The 19,567-nt window shown below is 41.2% G+C and overlaps 1 protein-coding gene across 2 annotated transcripts; it reads right to left on the bottom strand.

The window, feature by feature from the left end:
* Positions 1–1,166: 1,166 nt before the first annotated feature.
* Positions 1,167–19,161, bottom strand: THOC1 (THO complex subunit 1). Of its 2 annotated transcripts, XM_063167200.1 has the most exons (22): positions 19,082–19,161; positions 17,921–17,994; positions 17,749–17,809; positions 16,835–16,901; positions 15,624–15,742; positions 14,916–14,964; positions 14,324–14,419; positions 13,978–14,060; positions 13,671–13,744; positions 12,966–13,074; positions 11,747–11,878; positions 11,267–11,367; positions 9,961–10,027; positions 9,741–9,791; positions 9,024–9,094; positions 8,147–8,170; positions 7,629–7,724; positions 7,270–7,335; positions 5,241–5,324; positions 4,873–5,020; positions 3,522–3,600; positions 1,167–1,618 (listed from the first exon to the last, which is right to left on the bottom strand). In XM_063167200.1, exons 1-22 carry the CDS (start codon positions 19,127–19,129, stop codon positions 1,323–1,325), a joined length of 1,995 nt encoding a protein of 664 aa, XP_063023270.1. In that variant the 5' UTR covers positions 19,130–19,161; the 3' UTR covers positions 1,167–1,322. The 2 variants fall into 2 exon arrangements, with proteins under 2 accessions (XP_063023270.1, XP_063023277.1); XM_063167207.1 differs by lacking the exon at positions 8,147–8,170.
* Positions 19,162–19,567: the final 406 nt, after the last annotated feature.

The following is a 19,567-nucleotide window of genomic DNA, read 5'->3' as shown; positions in this document are numbered from 1 at the left end:
TGTCCCTGCACAGCTTCACCTGGGAGCACACCAAAAGCCTGGGGCCCTATTTTAAGTGGATGCTTCAAGGCAAGCATCCACTTAAAATAGAGCCCATTAAAGAAGCCTCCAAGGCAGTACTGGCTCTGTTCCTGCAGGCCCCACAGAAACACCTCCAGGGTTAAGTTCTTGTTCTGCATCCTGTTGCAGGGAAAGGCAGGATGGTGTTGGTGCCTGGTTACTGCTTTATGGAACTACATCCTCCCACTGTCATCCTCAGTTTTCCCAGCACTGAAGTTGTCAGTCACGCCTGCACAGCTCCTCTCACAATATGCTCAAGTCCCTTTATCAGTTGAAACTGTTGAAGTTCATGCCTTCTACCAGCCCCTACGTGCAGCAGGAGCTGCAGACCTGGGCTGTTATTTCCAATAATTTTCTGTATCTCTGCCCCTACCAACCTTCACCCTAATCAAATTCCTGATCACATTTAAGTCTGAAGTGGGGCAGCAGGTACAAAACTCTTATCGATGGCTCTGCAGGCAGGAACTGTCCCGTTTCTGTTTCAGTGACAGAAACACTACACAAACTAGCCACAGACCAAGTTGTAGCCAGCTGCCATTTAACACCACAAAAATCTCACGATTTGAGGGAAAATAGCTTGTACCCAGACAATCATGGCCTTAAAATGAAACCTTCACAATTACCTGTGATAAAAAAACTTCTTTGTTTACCAGTACTCAGGGGTGCTCCTACACAGCCAAAGAATGAGAAGCTAGAAGTAATCACTAACAAAAACCAGCATGGAAATCCCATGATCATTGACTGAACCAGTGCTTCAGTGGGAGAGCAGGACAGCACTTCTTCCCCAGAAGGCAGTGCTGTGCCTTGGAGTGCCATCACAACTCTCTCATTTTACCTTTTTTGACAGTCCCCAGCTCCCATGACCCCAAAGAGTGACTCCAAAGTCCTTCACACACAGTCCTTCCCTGCTGTGAGGAACAAGCTTGCCAATTCTCTGTCCAGCGGGAGCAATGCCAATTCTGCTGGTACCAAACTCCCACTGCCTATCCCAAAAGCTGCCAGGACTCTCCATCCTCCCTTTCATGTTCTACCACCAAAGATGAAGCTTCCTAGTTCCAGGCCATGGCGACTAATCCTTTTCTCAGACACTCTGGACAATCCCACAGTAATATTAAAAAGCTTTATATCATTTACCGAACATAAAATACCTATCAAAAATCTGTTACCTAGTGACAAAAGTAACAATTATCAATGGCAAGCACCAGAAGAGTGACAATTACCAATCCCCAGCCCCAAGTCAGTCAGCTGGCGTCTGAGGCGAGTTAGCTGCTGCCCTCGGCGTCGTTGGTGAGGCTCTCGGCCAGCTCCCCGAGGCCGGCCTTGGTCAGCGCCACCATCAGGTTCTCGGGGGTGGCCTGGGAGCCCTCCTGATCCTGCCAGGCCACCAGCAGCTGCTTGGCCCTCATCTTCACATCCTCGCTGTCCAGCTCGATCTGCCGGATGTCAGACTCCTTCATCTCCAGGTAGGGGGCCAAGGCCTTCCACTGCTCCCCCAGCCTGCTGGCAAAGGATTCGATCTGCTCGCCCGTCATGGCTTTGTCCCGTTGCACCTCTGGACCTGGGGAAAACACAGAAGGCAGCAGTGAGACACAGGGAGCACCTCCAGACACTGCAAATGAACCCTCCCCATTTTAAATCCTCTGTTTATTTACTGACAGACTGACTTACACCTACTCGAGCTCTGAGAGCAGATTTTCACAGGTGTTTACCTGGGTTTCAAGAGCTATGTCCCTTAATGCCCATAAATAAGAAAAATCTTGCTTTTTATGTTATTTCCTTTTATATTGAAAGAAGTGCCTAAGTCTTAAATACATCAGAACTGCCTCCTCCAAATGAAAACAAGGATTTTGACAGACTTCAACACAAGTCAATGATAACATTAAAATACAGAATGATCTTTAATATTTAGTTGCATTTTGGAAATTTTTAGTCACCTTACTCAAAGTCAACCCAGGTAAAAAACCCCAAACAAACCAACCCAGTTTCATTTCCTTTTTTCTCATGTTCCTATTGGCAGTAGGGCTGTGACAATAAATTTCAAGTGCATCAGTACTTTAATGAATTTTCTATCATTCTGGCATTGACATAAAACCCATGGAACACTGGGCTCTGCTGGGAAGCCAAGTGCTATAGTGATTACAGGTGGGTTTGCACATTCACAGCTTATTGAGGTCTACAATCTACGGCTTACCACCCATGTTTATTTCACAATTTTAAAGAAAAAAAATCAAAAATCGAAATACACAGAGAAATTAATCATACTCCTAATTAAAAAAATATATATTTTAAAAATAATCTTTTATCAAAAATTAGTCCCTTCTTGTGCCACCTGAAGAGAGGTGGCACGGAGTAGAAATTTCAAGTCTCTCCAGCCCTTATCAGTCACAGTCATTTATCTGACCTAAAGTCACATTCAGGAAAAGGACAATAGATGCAGAACAGCAAAACAATAAAAGCCCTCAGATCATTTCTCTTATATTTAAGCACAGCAGACCATGGCTCTGCCATCACTGTTTTAAGACAAGATTTAAAGAAAGATGTAAATCCCCCACAATGACACCACAAAGGCTGAGTGAATTAGCATTAAGCTAAAGAGGAAAGAATTTCTCTACTATTGCAAAGGAGACTGTGGAGAAGGTCAAGTGCTGGATGGAAAAGGGCAACATGAGAGAGATTCACAGAAGCCCACAGGTGGCTTTCCACTGACAGAAAACAGCTTGCAACAGAGGTACCGAGTGTTTGGCTTCCATGCCCTGTGCATCCCATCTGCCCGTGCTGGATCCAGGAGCTGGGACACAAGGTTACAACCCACAAGGGTGAGATGAAGGCATGAATGAGGATGGAAGAGGGCAGATTCACAGACAAAGGAGATGGGGAAGGAGACCTAGGAGCAGGACATGCCAGGATTAAAGGCAAGAGACAGACACAGATTGTGGAGAACAAGGAGTGAGATGATGATTGCCAGGAAGGTTGCTCTTCTTCCAGAGAAACTTTTGCCTCTAAGGTATTTTAAATGAATAAGAAGTAAAGATCTCTGAGTTGGAATATATCCATTTTTGAAAGTTCCAGTTACTACCCCAGGAGGGGCTGGGGGAAAGTGCTTACCCCAGTGACTAAAGGGCAGAGAGAACAGGAAAGTGGGTGAGGAGCACTCACACAGGCTTTTACACAGCTGACATTTCAGCCCTGAACACCCAGTGACACTGGCAACACAGACTACATAGCAGAGAAGGTGAAAGAGGCTCCTAGTGAAGTGCTAATCCAACAGGCTGGAAGCTTTCAGCACTGCAGGCCAGGACACTGGGAGGCTGCTCCTGTGTCCCAAAAAAGCTGTGCTTGTTGGTGCTAATGCACTGGGCTAAGCAGGACTGATGGCCCTCAGTGGAAACTATGTTAAAACACAGATTCTGCAACACACATCAAGAGAAAAACTGGAAAGACTGAGAATATACAAATCTTACTTTCATTGTTTTCCTTTAATAAAGCATCATTATCTTCCTCATCTTCATCTTCACCTGTTTTTATTTCTTCAGAAGGAGGCTACAATGAAAGAACTAAACATCACTGGATGAATTTTGTGTTCAAAGAGAAATTCTATAGCTCTGTGCTTGTCTCTGGAAAGTGTGTTAGAATGGAAAGCCTGACACAATCCCACATGAGAATCAAAAATCCCCCAGAGTCTCCTAAACACCACTAACACCAGTAAGTTCTAATAAAATATATTACTAACTAAAAAAAAACAAAAAAAACTCATCAAAGCATCCACTGATTTAATAGGATTCTTCCTTATCATAGTAACAACAACTAAGCATTTCATAGCAAGCTTTATCACTTGCTTAAAAAAAAAACCCAGCCAACCAAATTTAAGATCACTACTGATGAACATTTTTTAAAAAAATCATAATTATTGTTATTCATTAATTTTATTCCACACCTGGGAATTCCCCAAAGTTTATTTACTTTCAGACTTCTGGAAGGTGGCAATCAAATACACAAACAAGAAACTTTTCACTCCCTCATTCAGGTACTGATCAGTCAGTAGGTTTCATCTTTTTCTATATTTCAGCCACAGGCCTTAGGTACACAGATGTTTCTTGCCTTTGGCACATGACAGTACCACCAGAATATTGCATGCAGCCACACCTTAATACATTCAACAAATTACAATCCCCACATTTTTTCTAAACTTGCTCTTAGCTTACAGTTAACTCTGATGGCTGGACAAACAAAACAGCCGTTTATTAAACTCCAACCTTTAGACCTCACATCACAGAGAAGAAGGTCTCAGTAGAGAAGCAGGGGTTTGTACCTGCAAGACATTGCTGGGTTGTGTGCCAATTCAGAGGTGTAGAAAGTGCCCTTTCCCCATTGGCAGTCTCTCTTATCACTATGTATAAACCCATCTGAAAGGGCCTCCTGGACTCAAATTTGTACTGTTGAACAAGCAAAGAGTTAATGCCTTAATTTTACAGCTCCACAAGATTTATTCTTGTTTTGCTTATTTTAGAAGTCAGGGAGCTGACAGAAGAACTCTGGCAAACCTTGCTGTAACGTTCTGGTAACACTTTTAGCACAGCACCATCAGCTGCACACGCTGCCTCTTTTCCTGCCATCCCTGTATATTCAGGAGCCATGATTCCAGCTTATATCTTCCATAAGAAATTAGACTAATTTTATTTGTAATTTTTACTTCAGTGTACAAACTTTTTTCCTGGCTTATTTTTTCTCCCCCTCTGTACCAAATGGGTTGCACAGGTACAACCAGGAAGTGAATGAATTCAGCATTTATTATTATAGGATAATATTACTTACAGGCAGCTCCTTGGCTAGTTTGATTACCATGTTTTCTAGATATTCAGGTAAACTCTTGAACTGTTGGTTTGTTGGCTGGAAGAAGTGGGGACTTCTACGTGCCAGAAGTCTCAGTGCTCTCCAGCCATAGTTAGAATTGTTCACAGCCCTACAACAAAACACAAGTTTGATTATTAGAGTCTGGCATCTATAAAAACACAGAGAAAGATTTGAGACATTTAGTAATATAATTCTGTCCAAATTTAATCTGTTTTTGTACATTTCTGGAGTCCTATACAGATACTAGTAATGCTGAGAACAGTCTGTTTTCTTTAACAATCCAAATATGAAACAGATTAAAATTAAGTGAAACACAGAGATAGACATACTTATACTTATTTTCAACCATGTTTTCAGGGTCTGCTTGTTCAATAGCTTCCTCAAAAAATTCCTCCAGTGTTGGCATATATTCCCTAAAAAAAAAAAAAAAAAATCAAATACAGAGCTTAATATGTTTCACAAACTTCTCTAAAATACACAGTCTTTGTTCCTGCAGACACATCTCAAGCTCATCTACTGAGGAGAAAAATACAAATCCCAAACCAACCCACTCAAATTTAACAATTTTAAATAAGCAAAGAAACTGTTTGATACATATTGTTATAAAATTATTAACTGCATAATCACCAGTGTGCCAGCAGTTGCTAGCACTGCCTATTATATACATTTAAACCTCCTGCCATACAAAGAAGTGATATCAACATCTGTCAGCAGCATTTGCACAGCTCACAAGTGCTCAGGAGTCTAAAATGGTTGCTAGTTTTGTGCCATTTGACAGCAGCAAAACATGGCTGTCGCTGCCACCCCCCACCTCAGCTCCATCTGCTCTCAGAACCACTTGTGGTGGGTTCTGACAGGTACCCAAAGCAGCACCAAAGGAACCCTGACCTAAAAACAGAATAGAAATGAAATTTCACACCATCAAGATGGTTTGCTGCTGAGAAGACTCTACCCAAGAAACACAGATTGTGTGAGAGCTGTAGGTTACTGAGAGCCAAGACTCTCAGTGGTGCAAAGCAAGCTCATAATGATCTGTATTTCTCCTACCCAATGCTGACAGAGACACACCTGCTTCTGCAAGGGAGCCTAGCAAAGGGCTGGAGCAGGGGGTAAGCACACTGGTCTATAAAGTCAATTCAATTTTGTTCTGAAAAAGGCATTTTGCCCAGGGCAGCAGTGCCCCCTGGATTATCACTGACTACTGGAAAAAGCCAGCACCCTGAAAACCCATCTGAGTCCTGCCACATTATCCCCAGAACAACCATCTAAAAAGGGGACAGCTAAGGAAACATTACCCCATTTGAATGGAGAAGTGAAGAACCAAAGCAAAAAGCTACACTTGACCACATACAGTCACAAAAAGCCCGTAACAAAAACCTGCAACTGAATCTGGATGCCATGGCATCTATTTCCTGATTACCATGCATTTTCTTTGTTTATCTACATTTGTTAAGGGCTTTATTTATTTTTATTTAGAGGCACTGCAGCACAATACAATCACACACGTAGAACCAAAAGCTTTGGTTCCAAACACAACTCCACCTTCATCCTTTGGACTAGTAAAGGCAAGTATCCTGTCGAAGGCCTTCCTGTACATCCCAGCCTCACAAGAAAGGAGGGCACTTCCTCTGCAAAGCTCTGAATCTCTAGAAAAGCAATTCCTCCACCCAGGAAATCTGCACAGCTTGCATCTCTCCCCATACAGCCAGACTTTACAGCCACTACTAGCAGAGTTCTCTTTGGGAACTGTCCCATTCCTTCTCCAAATTTCCTTACTCTGTATCATGCCTGCACAGTAAAAGAGATTTTGGTATCTGTAACAAAGAAAGTTGTGTAGCAGAGTATATTTTAAGCATTTCCTACAATTGTGCAAGCATAAGGGACAACCAATAATTACATTTTTCTGTATCTGCCCCACAAACAGACACAGTATGTGCTGGAACAATGCCTGGTAGCCAATTTCCTCTTATCTAGCATTGTTTAAAGCACAGGCCTGCTTGAAAATCATAGCCAAGCAGCATGCTAACTTCATCACAGCCAGACTTGGCAATCTTCCTTCATTATATAAGGTAATTAATTATACAATCATGTTCTATAAAGGGGAGTCTTCATCTGGCTTTCAGATCAGATTTTACTTTAGCAAGCAATGAAAATTACTGGCAGCATAAACACTCGAAGAAGTGAGGAAAACTGTAAAGAGGTTTCAGGGCAAAGATTCATACAACCACCTTCTCTAAAGGTGTGAAATGCACATCTCCTGAGATCATCTTGTACATCTTCCTTATGCCAATTTTGTAACTCTCTAATTAGAGTGCTAATTAGTTAGCTTAAACAAAGACACACCCATTTTTGACCTACCTACTCTCAGATTTACAGGCTTCCATATTATCAGGACATAAATTCCAAAGGCGGGTCAGCTCCTCACTGAAAAGAAAAGCATAAGCACACATTGTTTATGTTCATCATCCTACCATGCCACACTCATGGACTGTTTTAAAGGGATCTGTAAAAGATGGTTATAAGGAAAGAAAGCCTACTGCAAGCTTTAAAAGAGTGATATATACTTTGGCTGTTCTTTGGCAGTTCCAAAGTAAGGATGTTTGAAAATTGGTGTACAGAAAAAACAGTGGGGGGAAAAACCCCAAATACAAAATCCCTCCAATCAAGTAACTAAGCCAAATCCAGAAATTTTGTAAAGGAAAGAGAAACCAACATACTTCCCCATAAGGATTTTTTTGTTTGATCCTTTTCCTAGGAAGTCCTCTGGAGCTGGCCTCTTCCTCACAGGCCTCATTGGCTTAGAATCAGGAGGTCTAAAGAAAAAAAAAAAAAGATGCTCCTTAGTGTCAAACCAGTAATATCTCAAGAACAAAAAAAGCTGTTTCACCTTCACCTTTCACCTTGAGATGGTGCCAAGTTAAATCATAATGAAAGGACTGAGGGACAGTGAGTCTAAGGGTGGAAGGAGGCAGTGGGGAAAAGGAGAGGGAAGGCAAAGTAGAGATATAGGATTCTGCCAGACACCAAAATTAGTTCACTCAAAAATGTAAAGGTCTACCAGAGTCCCAATAAACACAAGGAAAAAAAAATCACAATTGTGCCAGCAGGATGTGATCTACCCTGCTGCTGGGATCATGGTTGCAAGGTCTCTTTCCCCAGCTGCACCTGATTTCATTTCATTTCAGGGGATTAGAGAATGGAGATCCCAGAGCACTGAGGTTAGGGCAAGACCTACCCAAGCTGAAACTCTGGATGAGATCTAAAGGAGACAGAATATTTATAAAAGTCAAATTTCATAAGTTTACTTCCCCACAATCCCCCTGCAACAGTAATTTCTCTCTTCTAACAGCCCCCCCATCCTTTTATTTACAAACAGCTAAAGTCATGAAGAGGTGGCTGCACATCATCTCTCCAAAAAAAGGGAATCTCCAAAGATATAATGACCCACATGCTCCTTACCACAAAGAGGCCAGTCTGTGTGTACAATGAAGAAGGGTGGAAGAAAAATGTTTGGTCATCCCCTCAAGACAGTCAAGTAGACACATGGAGTCAAAGTTCAAGTTTTGCCACTAGTTAGTAACACAGGAAACTTTCAGTGGTGAAAGCCATCTAATTGTCATTCCCTTTAAGGTAAGTGATCACCATCAAGTGGCAAACTAATAAATAAATTGTGTAAGAGAACTGTTACACAAACTCCAGGTATGCTGCCCTGCCCAAAGCCATAATGCCAAAGGCTTCATTAGAGGCAGTCCAAAGGGATAAATGGAAAAGTCGGGCACTAACCACTTCAACCTAGGGTCTGCTGAAAGCAGGAGGCAGCAAAACCTGCTCAGTCTCCTGGACCACTGGATCCCAGTACCACAAAATATTGCCCTGAGACAAGGAAGAATGGTCTCCTGAGAGCAGACACACCATAAGCACCTCCTCCCTGACACATGCAAGCCTCATGACTTTTGGCAGAAATCTAAGAGCCTGCACTCACTGAAGGGACAGGCAGCTGTACAGATCTCTAAGTTGTGTGAGTGGTTAATATACACCATGGGTAGCAGACTCTAAGTGGAACCACCATTTCAAACAAGCAGCAGAAAGCTTCTGCACCATAACACAGTTACCTTTCTTTCACAAAGCTTGGGCAGCCCTCATTTTTCCACGAGTTCCAGTTTTCTTCAGTATTTAATATATGCTGTAGAAAGACAGAAAGTATTGCACATTATTAGGATCATATGCACTTTCAGAGCTGACCCCAAAGTTTTAAATGGAGCTATTAAAACTAAGGGGAAAACTTTGTTCTAGGTTGTGTGTTTCAGTCACTATCTTGAAGGTCATCAGTACAATTTAAGCAACTGTATTGATTTATGCAAAAACTGTGTAACTCCTCTCTTCAAAAATTGTGGGAAAAGCTTTATCTCCCCTGGTCTAGTCAAGAACATAGATGCAGTAAAGGCAAAAAGGAAAGCAAAAAGACAAGTTCTAGGGTTTTGTTTAATTTCATTTGTATTTCATTTCCATGTCTTTGGGCACAGGACTCCTATCTGCAAAAACTTTGAAATGTTTTTTGCTTTCCAATAACCCACCATCCTGTATGTTCACATGCACATACAGGCACATCTCTGTTTCTCCCCCAAAGAAGGAAGAAAGAGTATTAATGAAAACATGGGATAAAATATGACTACAAAATAAAAAGACACTTTTTTTAAAGACCATTTTTTAGTAGGATGAGGTAAAAGTTTTCTCAGATATAATAGGTGTGTTACAAAAGCTAGTATAAGCTGAAGCTGCTTTTTTATGTGCTATATAGACTTTGTTCAGGCAGGCATCAAAATACTCACCTCTACCATTTTTGAGAATCTTTCTCCATCTGGAGGATTTTCTGAAAGAAGCTATGAATGGGAGAAAAGAAGGTGAACTTTTTGCATTGTATCTGTTGCAGAACATGTAGGAAAAGAACTCCAGAGAAAATGGTGGCTACTGCTTCAAAGGTGGTTGATGCAATATTACATGCTTAATATTCTTCCATGTAATTTTTATGAAAGTAGATACTGTACCAACCTGGTAGACTGCTTTTGTAGTATCTTCAATCCAAAGAGACTGTTCATCTGTTAGAACATAGTTTGAACTGGAAAAAAAACCAGCACATCAGAAAGTGTGCTGAGGACACAGAAGTTATACTACATACCTTCTGAGGGGTGTTAAGAGGAGACCTGAGGAAAGTGCTTTGAATGTGAACTGCTCTGGTCCCAGGGCACTTATTAGTTTGTGGAATTTATTAGATGTGCTTGGGGACTACACTTTCAAGGTGTAGATTCACCCAATAGGATGCCCATTGAGTGATTCAAGATCAAACCTTGATATTGTACCCAAAATACAGCAAATGGACATAATGAAAAGTGCCCGTTTCCCTCAAAAATACTCACCAAGTTTTACACCATCTGTACCTCATGCCATCCTTGACCACCAATAAGTGACCATTTATAATGCACATTTTAATGCAATGACACTGAATGACTGTCACCTCAAAAGGACTGATCTGGAATTCAGAAGACCTGAATTTCACTCCTTCTCAGCCGCTAGACTGCCTTGATAAATGATCTGCAGAATTAGGATAATGATCCTAGTTTACAAAGTTCGTGGAGAGGGGTTTACAAAAAGCAATATATAGCAGGTGGGAGACAGCTGCCTTGTTAAGGATGTTAATTATTATGTGCACATACAGCCCAGGGCACAGGAAATGAGAGCGATGGGTTTTTCTTCAGAATAATGTTAGAGACTAGGAACAGATGGGGTTTGGTTCTATCCCATGAATTGATAAAAGCAATAATCACCATTGCTATTTCTTGCCATTTTAGACAGAGTTCTGCAGTGCACTAAAGAAAAAACAAATCAGCAACCAATGCCACATTGCAAAGCAGGTATAGATTCAAAATGATGCCACACACAAGTACCTTGCACTGGTCTCAACAACTGGGTGCTGCCAAGGAGAGTCACCTTCCCTCTCATGGCTGGCACTCACTGTAAGCAAGTTTTAGTGGCCTCTACTTCTGAGAGCCCACAACTCACCAACTTGGCAGAAAATTTACTCTGCAAAGATGAGCAGATTGCATTTCTGCCTGTACAGTAACAAGTCCAATCAACACAAGAGCACAGGAGGGCAAAGAATCAGGCAGAGGAACACAGAAATTAATTGAGACCTCTGCTTTCCTGCTGTAAAATAACTTCAGCCATACCCTGTATTTACCAATCCAAGGCTCCAAGTTCCACAAACTCAGAATAAGTAGGCAAATTATTTTAAAATATTTTGGTTTATCTCCAAGTTCCTAGTTCCCCATCCCCAAAACACAAAGTATTTTCACATTACCTTTTAAATTTGACTTGTCCCTTTAGATACTGAAATAGTATTAGGTACTGCAACAAAATGTGACGACGGAAGTTACTGTCACTCAGCTGTAAATCCATCAGCTAAACAACAATAAAAAAGCAAAAGATCTTTAAATATTTACTCTCTTTTAATTTATCTTTGTAAAGGCAACATTGGAAATGAAATCCAATAAACAAATGGCAGTGTTACTGAAGACACTTATTCCAGAAATAGAAGCCCTTGAGTCATTAATTAACAGAGGGAACCCACAAAGAATAAAACAGAAAAAGGAACAGAATAAATCTATCTAAACAAAGCAGCCAAACAGTGTAATGGGATATCCAGAGAAACTGTGGAGTCTCAACTGGACATAGCACTGATCAACTGCTCCAACTGACAGCACTGAGCAGGGAAGCTGAACCAGACATAGGTTCCTTCCAACCTCAATTGGCCTGGAATTCTGGAAGGGAAGCCACATACCTTTTCACTAGTTAGGAACTTTGCAAAATACACATGTTCTCCTCCTGTTTTTAGTTCTTCCAACTTTTTTCGGGAAGCCTGAGTGTCATCCAATTTGTAACTTTTGAAAACAGCCAAAACTTCTTCTGAGTACTACAAAACAGAGTTATTTACCACATGAAGACAATACTGAACCTTAGCAGACGTAAAGCCAAGTAGTAAAATACTTGGTAGATCTGCTATCAGCCCATTGAAACAACCCATTTGTTACTGATGCGCAGGACTGCTCTGAACACCACAAATGAAGTGAAAATGTTATCATGTCAGAACATTTAATCATGTAGAATATTTAAAGTATGCTAAGAAAAACAACATTTTAGGTTCCGAACAATGATTTGTTGTTTAGACATCATGAAGAAAAAAGATTCACATGATGACAGTGCTACAGTAAAAAATTTCATCTGAAAGACCAAAGTCTGGCCTTGATCAGTTTCTGAACTGCACCTGTGGTGGTTTTTGTGGGTATTTTTTTTTGGCCCCATTAGTAATGTCATAAATTAGATTTATATTAGGATGTTTGAGCAGATGTCAGCTCTTATTTCCCGTACACAGAGAATGAAGATTAAAAAATGTCTAAGCTTCTTTGAATTAAATACTGAGTGACAAATTTTGAAGAAACAGGACCTCAGCAATAAATCCTCATCAACATTCATACTAAGCAAAACTGAAACAGCTGGCTGAAAGGGATATTCAAGTCATTGCTTCTACAAAGAGATTTGCTTTGTTAGAAACCAGTAATCTTTAGGATGCCACTGGTATCAGTATGACTACTCAAAAATAATAGCAAGGACTAGACAGAGCTATTTATCTTCTTGGGGTAAAAAAACTCACCCAAACCCACAACTTCTGCTTTTTGCAGCTAATAAACCACCAAAAAAAAAAAAAAAAAAAAAAAAAAAAAAGAAAAAAGAAAAAAAAAAAAGTACTTCTGGCACTGTTGCAACATATGAAGTATTTCTGGTATTGACATACAGTAGGAAATTTATTGTACATTTCAACACAATATATTCATTTACTGTAAAAGGCTCACTTAAGAACACAGCAAAATGCATTTCCTCATGCACTATCATTTTCCAGCAGCCTGAGCCTTTGAACTGTTCCATGCTCATGCAGCCACTGCTACTCATGTAAACAATGACCTTTACTTAGACTGAATGGTTGAAGCATGAACTCAGATTACCTTAAGAAATGTTTTCCATGACACCTTCTCATAGCACTGCACAGGATTTCTAAAATAATCTTGAAGTGACCAGAATTTTCTATACAGGTTATAATCTATTGGAATGGAACTGTGGAAGAAATAATGAAAAAAAAATAACATATTGAAAAGCAATATACTATATTCAAATTCACTCAGGAATGTACAACCCCAGAAAACATTATTCACTTTGGAAGTAAATTAGTGAGTCAGTAGTGAACCATCACAGAGGAATCTGTAACTCAAAATTTGTCCTTGTAAGAGTTTTCCATTCAGTCTGTTGTTACTTTCTCACCATAAAAGCAAAAAAGTAAACAAAAGGGATCTTAAGAGTTTTTCACAATCTGTGGCATGAAGGGGAACACAGCTTTTTCTCCTTAAGCATCGACTAAAATCCCTGAATACATCTTATCACGAGTTTTGTGAAAGGAATTTGTAAAACTCGCAAAACCAGAGTGGTTCTCAGCCAGGGTATCCAACTTTTTCAAATCTGTACATTTCTGTTTTCCAGACAACTTAAATAATTAAGACATTGCCAGGAGCCTTCACTGATTAGATACATCTAATCTTCAGAGGGCAGAAGATGAGGAGAATTTGGATCTCAACATTTAAAGATATTTCCCATACAGCATTTTTCCTTTCACTTTATAAAGCTTTGCTTCAGCTTTTAAACTTCTGTCAGCTCACCAACTTGTTGGTGCTTCATCATCTCCCATTTCACCTTCTTCCACATCCATTCCTTCTTCCCTCTCCTCGGTGTGCTAAATAGGAAAAAATTATTTAAGATTTATAAAAATGCCACTACAGTTTGCACAGAGCTCTCACAGTGTTTTTTACTGTAAACATTCAATTTGGGAATGCCTATTCCCAAAACAAGAGCTTGGTCTGGCAGAGGGACAACCAAATTATGAACCTACAGTCCCAAACACTTTTTGTGCAAACAATCCTACACATTAACTGCAGAATCAGCGAAAAATTACATAGGAATTTTCACCTTCTGTCCCAGAGTGCTCTCATGTTCATTGGTATTGAAAACAGTGACATTTTCCAGGTTAAACTGACTCTGTAGGTTAAGCCCTGTGAAAAACAAAGAGAAAGTCTTAGAAGCTGTGAAGTTCCCAAGTCTGTTTATGAAATACTGATATTCAATTCTCAGAGCAAAAACTTACATCTGAAACCAAAGCAAATAAAAGTCACAACATCAAGGAAAGATATAAGAATTAGGATGCAAATGCAAAGTGATTTGGTCCAACTGGATTTGGTCTGCAACCATCACAGACTTGAAAGGTTCAGCTTATTTAATCTCAATGCTAAGTGTGATGAAATGCAAAAAATCTCACCTGACTTCTCTGAAAGTGGAAATAACCTAGCCAAGAACAGCTGAATTCTTCCACAAAAGACTGTGTTTTGTGACTTAGATAATCTTCTTAGGAGATCTAAATATTGTAAAAAGTAAAGAATATTAGTATTTATCCCTCTTTTAATTTCTCATGCAACAGAATTCAAGACTTGCTAATTACATGACCTACAGAGCTAAGGAAGCTCATAATTGTAAATTCAAATGCCAGTGACTCCCTCTGATCAGACATACTTCTTCCAAATGCATTCTGACAATTCTCCTAACACCTTCAACACCAATAAAAAATAAATTTGAATGAATCCTACTCAAATATAGCTTTGGATACAGGCGTTGTCATTGCTGAGGAATGACATTCTTCTATAATGATCTCCACTGATGAAAAGTTCCCTGAGGCCTGAATGACTTTTACATTAATAACCAAGAATATCTATCTGTTCAGAGTGATGCACCTTTTAACTTCATTACTTACTGAGCACATCTGAATTTAAATCAAATTATTAAACTAATTTTCATTTCCTGAGATAGGAAGTTCTTTAATACTGCTCTCCCCTCCCAAAAAAACTACCACTCACCATTGCACATGCGCAGCAAGTAATTCTTCCCTGCAGAGTAAAATGTGTTCTGAAACAGAGTAACAGTATTTAGAACATTAAAAGATCATAAAACCCTCTTGAGCAGATTTAATCCAATCACAAGATATGAGTAAGTATGAGTCACTCCTACAGATAACTCTAAATTTGAGTCTTCCCTTACATAACAGGCAGGTTTCACAAAAAGGCAAGTCCCACAAATTGCAAGAAAGCATGAAACACATTTACATCCAGCCTTCATGAAGAAAAACCACGTGTGACAATGAACTGCAAGAACACCAGCCACTTTTTTTTTCTTGGAATGCACTAATTTTTACACTCATTTCCTTTATTACTCCATGTGTGATTTATACAAATAAGCAAAGAGCACACACAAAAGATTCACAGTGTTCACAATACTGGTGATCTGGAAGAAGAAATTGGTAGACACTTGGATTAACAAGTTTGTGAATATATCAGGGGCCATAATGTAATCTGAAACAAATCAACCTAAATGACTATGGGAGGAGGTTCAAGTTAGAAAATCCAGATTAGGAAAACACTGAGACATTAGAATGCTTTTCAGGTGCATCTCTGGAGTTCCTGACACTTAAGTGTCAGCCACAAAGACAGTTAAATTCTGTTTCTTAAAATGGTTCTTGTAGACAAAAGCTTTGGCCAAACGATGCAACATTCTGCAAAAATACCTACCGATTTCCATGTAGCAACATTTTTCTCCACAAAAGTGAAAATTTTGTCACACTGATCCAAAGGGAGGCAATCCAGAACATCCCCCAAAAGCACAAAAGGAGTTGATGCAGTGCAGATACCTATAAGGAACAGGGAATTTTTTATTCAACAAATTTGAACTGAAATACAAAACAAAGAGATGAATTACACTTGAGGGACATTTTATTAAAAAAAATAGAAGAAAGAAGTTCTTCTGGGTTCCTACAAATCCTAACAGAAAACTTGGGCTAAAATGTGAACTTTCACTAAAGCTATTTCTACCCATATTCAAATGAGATTTGCAAAAGCTTTGCACTAACATAAAACAAAGATAAAAAAAATCACTGTTATAACGACCTCAAAATCTGAAACAATGTCACATCTTTCTGCAGACTGCAGGTGAACATTTTCAGACTTCTATATCCACAGTTAGTCCCTCTACACACATCCATGAAGGCTGAGAGCCTTTTCAAGCACCACTAAAACAGTGCTCCAAGTCCATCCACCCATGCTCTGCAGGCAGTGCCTGCATTGCTCACAGCACAGCTCTTGTTATTCTACAGCTCATAAAACACACATGTAACTGACCTGTACTTACTGAAACAAACAATTCTTGATGAATAATGTGAACAAATAAACTAAAGGAAGAGAGCTAAAGTCACTTCAGAGGAGAACAGCTCACTGATTTCTGACACAATCCGTTATTGAAACAGATTCAAGTATCTAAAAACCAGCCATATCCTGACAGGAGATGAGCTCAGATACACAGGAGATATTATTTCTGCCTCTGCCAAGTCATTTTACCTCTCTGCCTCACTGGTCTCATCTCTGAAATTATGATGGGAAACTTCTATCATTTTAGAGTGCTGGACAAAGAAACTGCTTACCATGCTGCAACCAAATCCATCCATCTTTCTTTCTTAACAAAAAAAAAAAAAAAAAAAGAAAAAAAAAAAGAAAAAAAAAAGAAAAAAAAAAAAGAAAAAGATTCCAACACAAATGTCACATATACAACCAAATTTAATTATATTATACTTAATTTCTCTTCTGAAACTAAACACTAGCATAAGAGCCATATATCACCAAAGGTAACCACAGCAGATGATTTACAGAAATCAAGATTTTAAAATTCCCCTAAATGGTCCCTAAAACTGCCAAAATATTTGAAAGAGAGATGGTCTTTCAATGCTCACCTTCTGTGACTCCATTAATAGCAAGAGAAATAATTGCCAGGAGATTCTCACATGGAGCTTTGTTTATCTAAAGAAAGAAAACAGTGGTGAAATTCTCCAGTCTGACCATAATGTATCTAACAAAACAAATTCTTGTTTCCAAGTAGGTATATTTAAAACAAATACTGACATTCAACTTCCCAAAACAATCTCTGAAATCTGACCTATCAGTTAAGTGTAGTAAGTTTTTATTGAGAATTAAACTGTTCCTGACTGCTTCCAGCCACTAAAGACCCAAATGCACAGTCATTTGCCTCTGAAAATTAATATCCCACATCCAGACTTCATTCAAATATTATCTGATCATACACTATTTGACTCCTTTCATAATTCTTTTCAGCTGACAGGGCAGCTTTGCTACATTAGTAACAAATCACAACATAGTTTTGATTTGGGGAGGCCAACTCCCCTGCCAGGGGCAGAGACACCTTTCCCCAGCCCAGGTTGCTGAAAGCCCCATCCAGCCTGACCTTGATCACTTCCAGGGATGGGGCATCCACAACGTCTTGGGACAATTTGTTTCAGTGCCTCAGCACCCTCACAGTGAAGAATTTCTTTCTGACATCTACTCCAATCCTACCCCTTCCACCCACCTTTAAAGTACAGTTATTGTACAATGCATGTCTATGAATTGAACTGCTAGAAAAGGCTCAGACAACAGCTCTCACTACAGTGTGATGTCTGTGAAATACAAGATTCTACCTACCTCCTTGAATCATCTGTATTTAATCTCAATTACCTCACCATTACATAGCTCCTGTTTTTAATAAAGTTTTCTTACACTAAAGTAAGTTGCTGCTACATTAATATACTAGCCTGCTAATAGAAATGTGAGCTTCAACAAGAGATAAGCTTCAGCAATTTAAAATACTTACTATTTCTTCTTCTACAACAACTCTAAAAGCTTGATCCAAGGTACACTTCTTTTCATTTTCACTGCAAATGCAAACATTCCACCTTAGTTAGTAACAGCCCTCAGGCACAAGATTCCTAAAACTTATCTAAACAGGCAATTAAAAAAAAAAAAAACAAGTGACCTTTACTTACCTTCCAGGAACCTGGTTAAACGCATTCAACAACGGCTTGATACTTTTGTTAATCAGAGCCTCTCTGGTGGATGTCTGCCAAAATGCAAAGAGAGAAAAGCTACAACACCAGTACAAAACTAAAAGGATCTTCCTCCTTTTTCTGACAGTGGACAGAAATAACAAGGAAACTTTCTGCCACACACCATGTGTTACTTATAGAGAGACCTTTGTAACAGGAAGGGCAAATAACAAGCACATGGGAAATTAGGCACATGAGCTAACAGAGCATCTCACCTCAAACGGGGGCTAACAGCTTGGTGAAAACAGCATTTCTAAAGGACACACAGAGAGGATCAGGCTCTTCTGACCAACCTGTATCTATCATTGTCTCAGGTGCTGCATTCACAGCTTCAGGTGGTTATGATGCTTTGGGACACAGATCAGGGAACATTGAGTCGGAAGGGACCCACACGGATCACGGAGCCCAACTCCCGGCCCTGCATGGACAGCCCCAAGAACGGCATCGTGTGCCTCAGAGCCTCTCCCTGTCTTCAAGGGAATTAACAGCTCCTCCCAATTTCCTACCACCTGCAAACTCGCATGGGATCCCTGCGAGTCCTGCCTTTATGAAGATGTTAAAAAGCACATGACTCCTGCTAAGAAGGTGGTCTAAAAATGACTATTTCCTGTTACAAAATCGCTCTAAGGGATCGAGTGCTTGTGCCTCGAGCACTTCTGTGCAAATCCCACCCTCTCATCTGACAACCTGAGGGGCTCCAGAGGCCGGGAACACCCGGAGTCCCCCAGCTCTGGGAAAGGAAAAGCATCCTTCAGCAAAGGCAGCAAGTGCAATACTCCCGGACGTTTTGCTGCGGGGGGCACGCTACACTTTCATTGTCCTGCACATTAATTTTTGCTAACCTGAAGACTGATCCCCCCACCCTTGGCCGAGCCGGGGCGCAGCCCGCCCTCACTCCCACTCCCACCCCGCCGTACCCCGGCCGCACTCCGCGTTCCATAAAGCAGCGCCCGGGCCGCTCCCGGCAGCAGCTCCGGCCGGGCCGCGGGCCCAGAGGCGCCGAGGCACAGCCCGGCCCCGCAGCTTCCCGTCCGAGCGGCAGGGACGGAGGGAAGGCTGGAAGGACGGAGGGAAGGCAGGGGGGATGCAGGGGAGGCTCACCGTGAAGCGGAGCCGCGCCTCGGGCAGGCTGAAGAGCGGCGGCGACATGATCCCGGCAGGCGGGAGGGGGGGGCGGCGCTCCGGGCGCGCGCCGATGACGCCGTGGCCCCGCCCCCCGGCGGGAACAGGGAGGTGTGGGGGCACCGGCGGCCCTGGGAGCGGGGCGGTGCTGGGAACACCCCGGTCCTGGGAACGCCGGGTTGTGCCGGGGTTTGGTCGGGAAACACCTCCGGGATGGCCGGCTCCAACCGATAACCCGGCACTGCCAGGCCCGCCACCCAAACACGTCCCCAAGGGCCGCTTCCAGGGATGGTGGCTCCACCGCTCCCCTGGGCAGGCTGTTCCAATGCTTGGCAGCCCCTCCTGTGGGGCGGTTGTTCCTGATATCCAGCCTGAAGCTCCCCCGGCGCAGCCTGAGGGCATTGCTCCTGTCCTGTCACTTGTCGCCGGGAGGAGAGGCCGATCCCAGCTGGCCGCAGCCTCCTC

Source organism: Melospiza melodia, chromosome 1 (genome assembly GCF_035770615.1).
Source record: "Melospiza melodia melodia isolate bMelMel2 chromosome 1, bMelMel2.pri, whole genome shotgun sequence".
Taxonomy (NCBI): domain Eukaryota; kingdom Metazoa; phylum Chordata; class Aves; order Passeriformes; family Passerellidae; genus Melospiza; species Melospiza melodia.
This window is presented reverse-complemented; position numbering and strand designations above follow the sequence as displayed.

Bases quoted from the DNA above. Each gene is read 5' to 3' on its own strand.
- THOC1 (XM_063167200.1), bottom strand. From the start codon at position 19,129: ATGTCGCCGCCGCTCTTCAGCCTGCCCGAGGCGCGGCTCCGCTTCACG. The intron at 14,965-15,623 runs GTAGGTATTTTT...ACTCTGTTTCAG, and splicing joins ATGTTGCTACATGGAAATCG to AACACATTTTACTCTGCAGG. The intron at 13,745-13,977 runs GTGAAAATTCCT...TTTCCTATTTAG, and splicing joins AGAGCACTCTGGGACAGAAG to CACACCGAGGAGAGGGAAGA.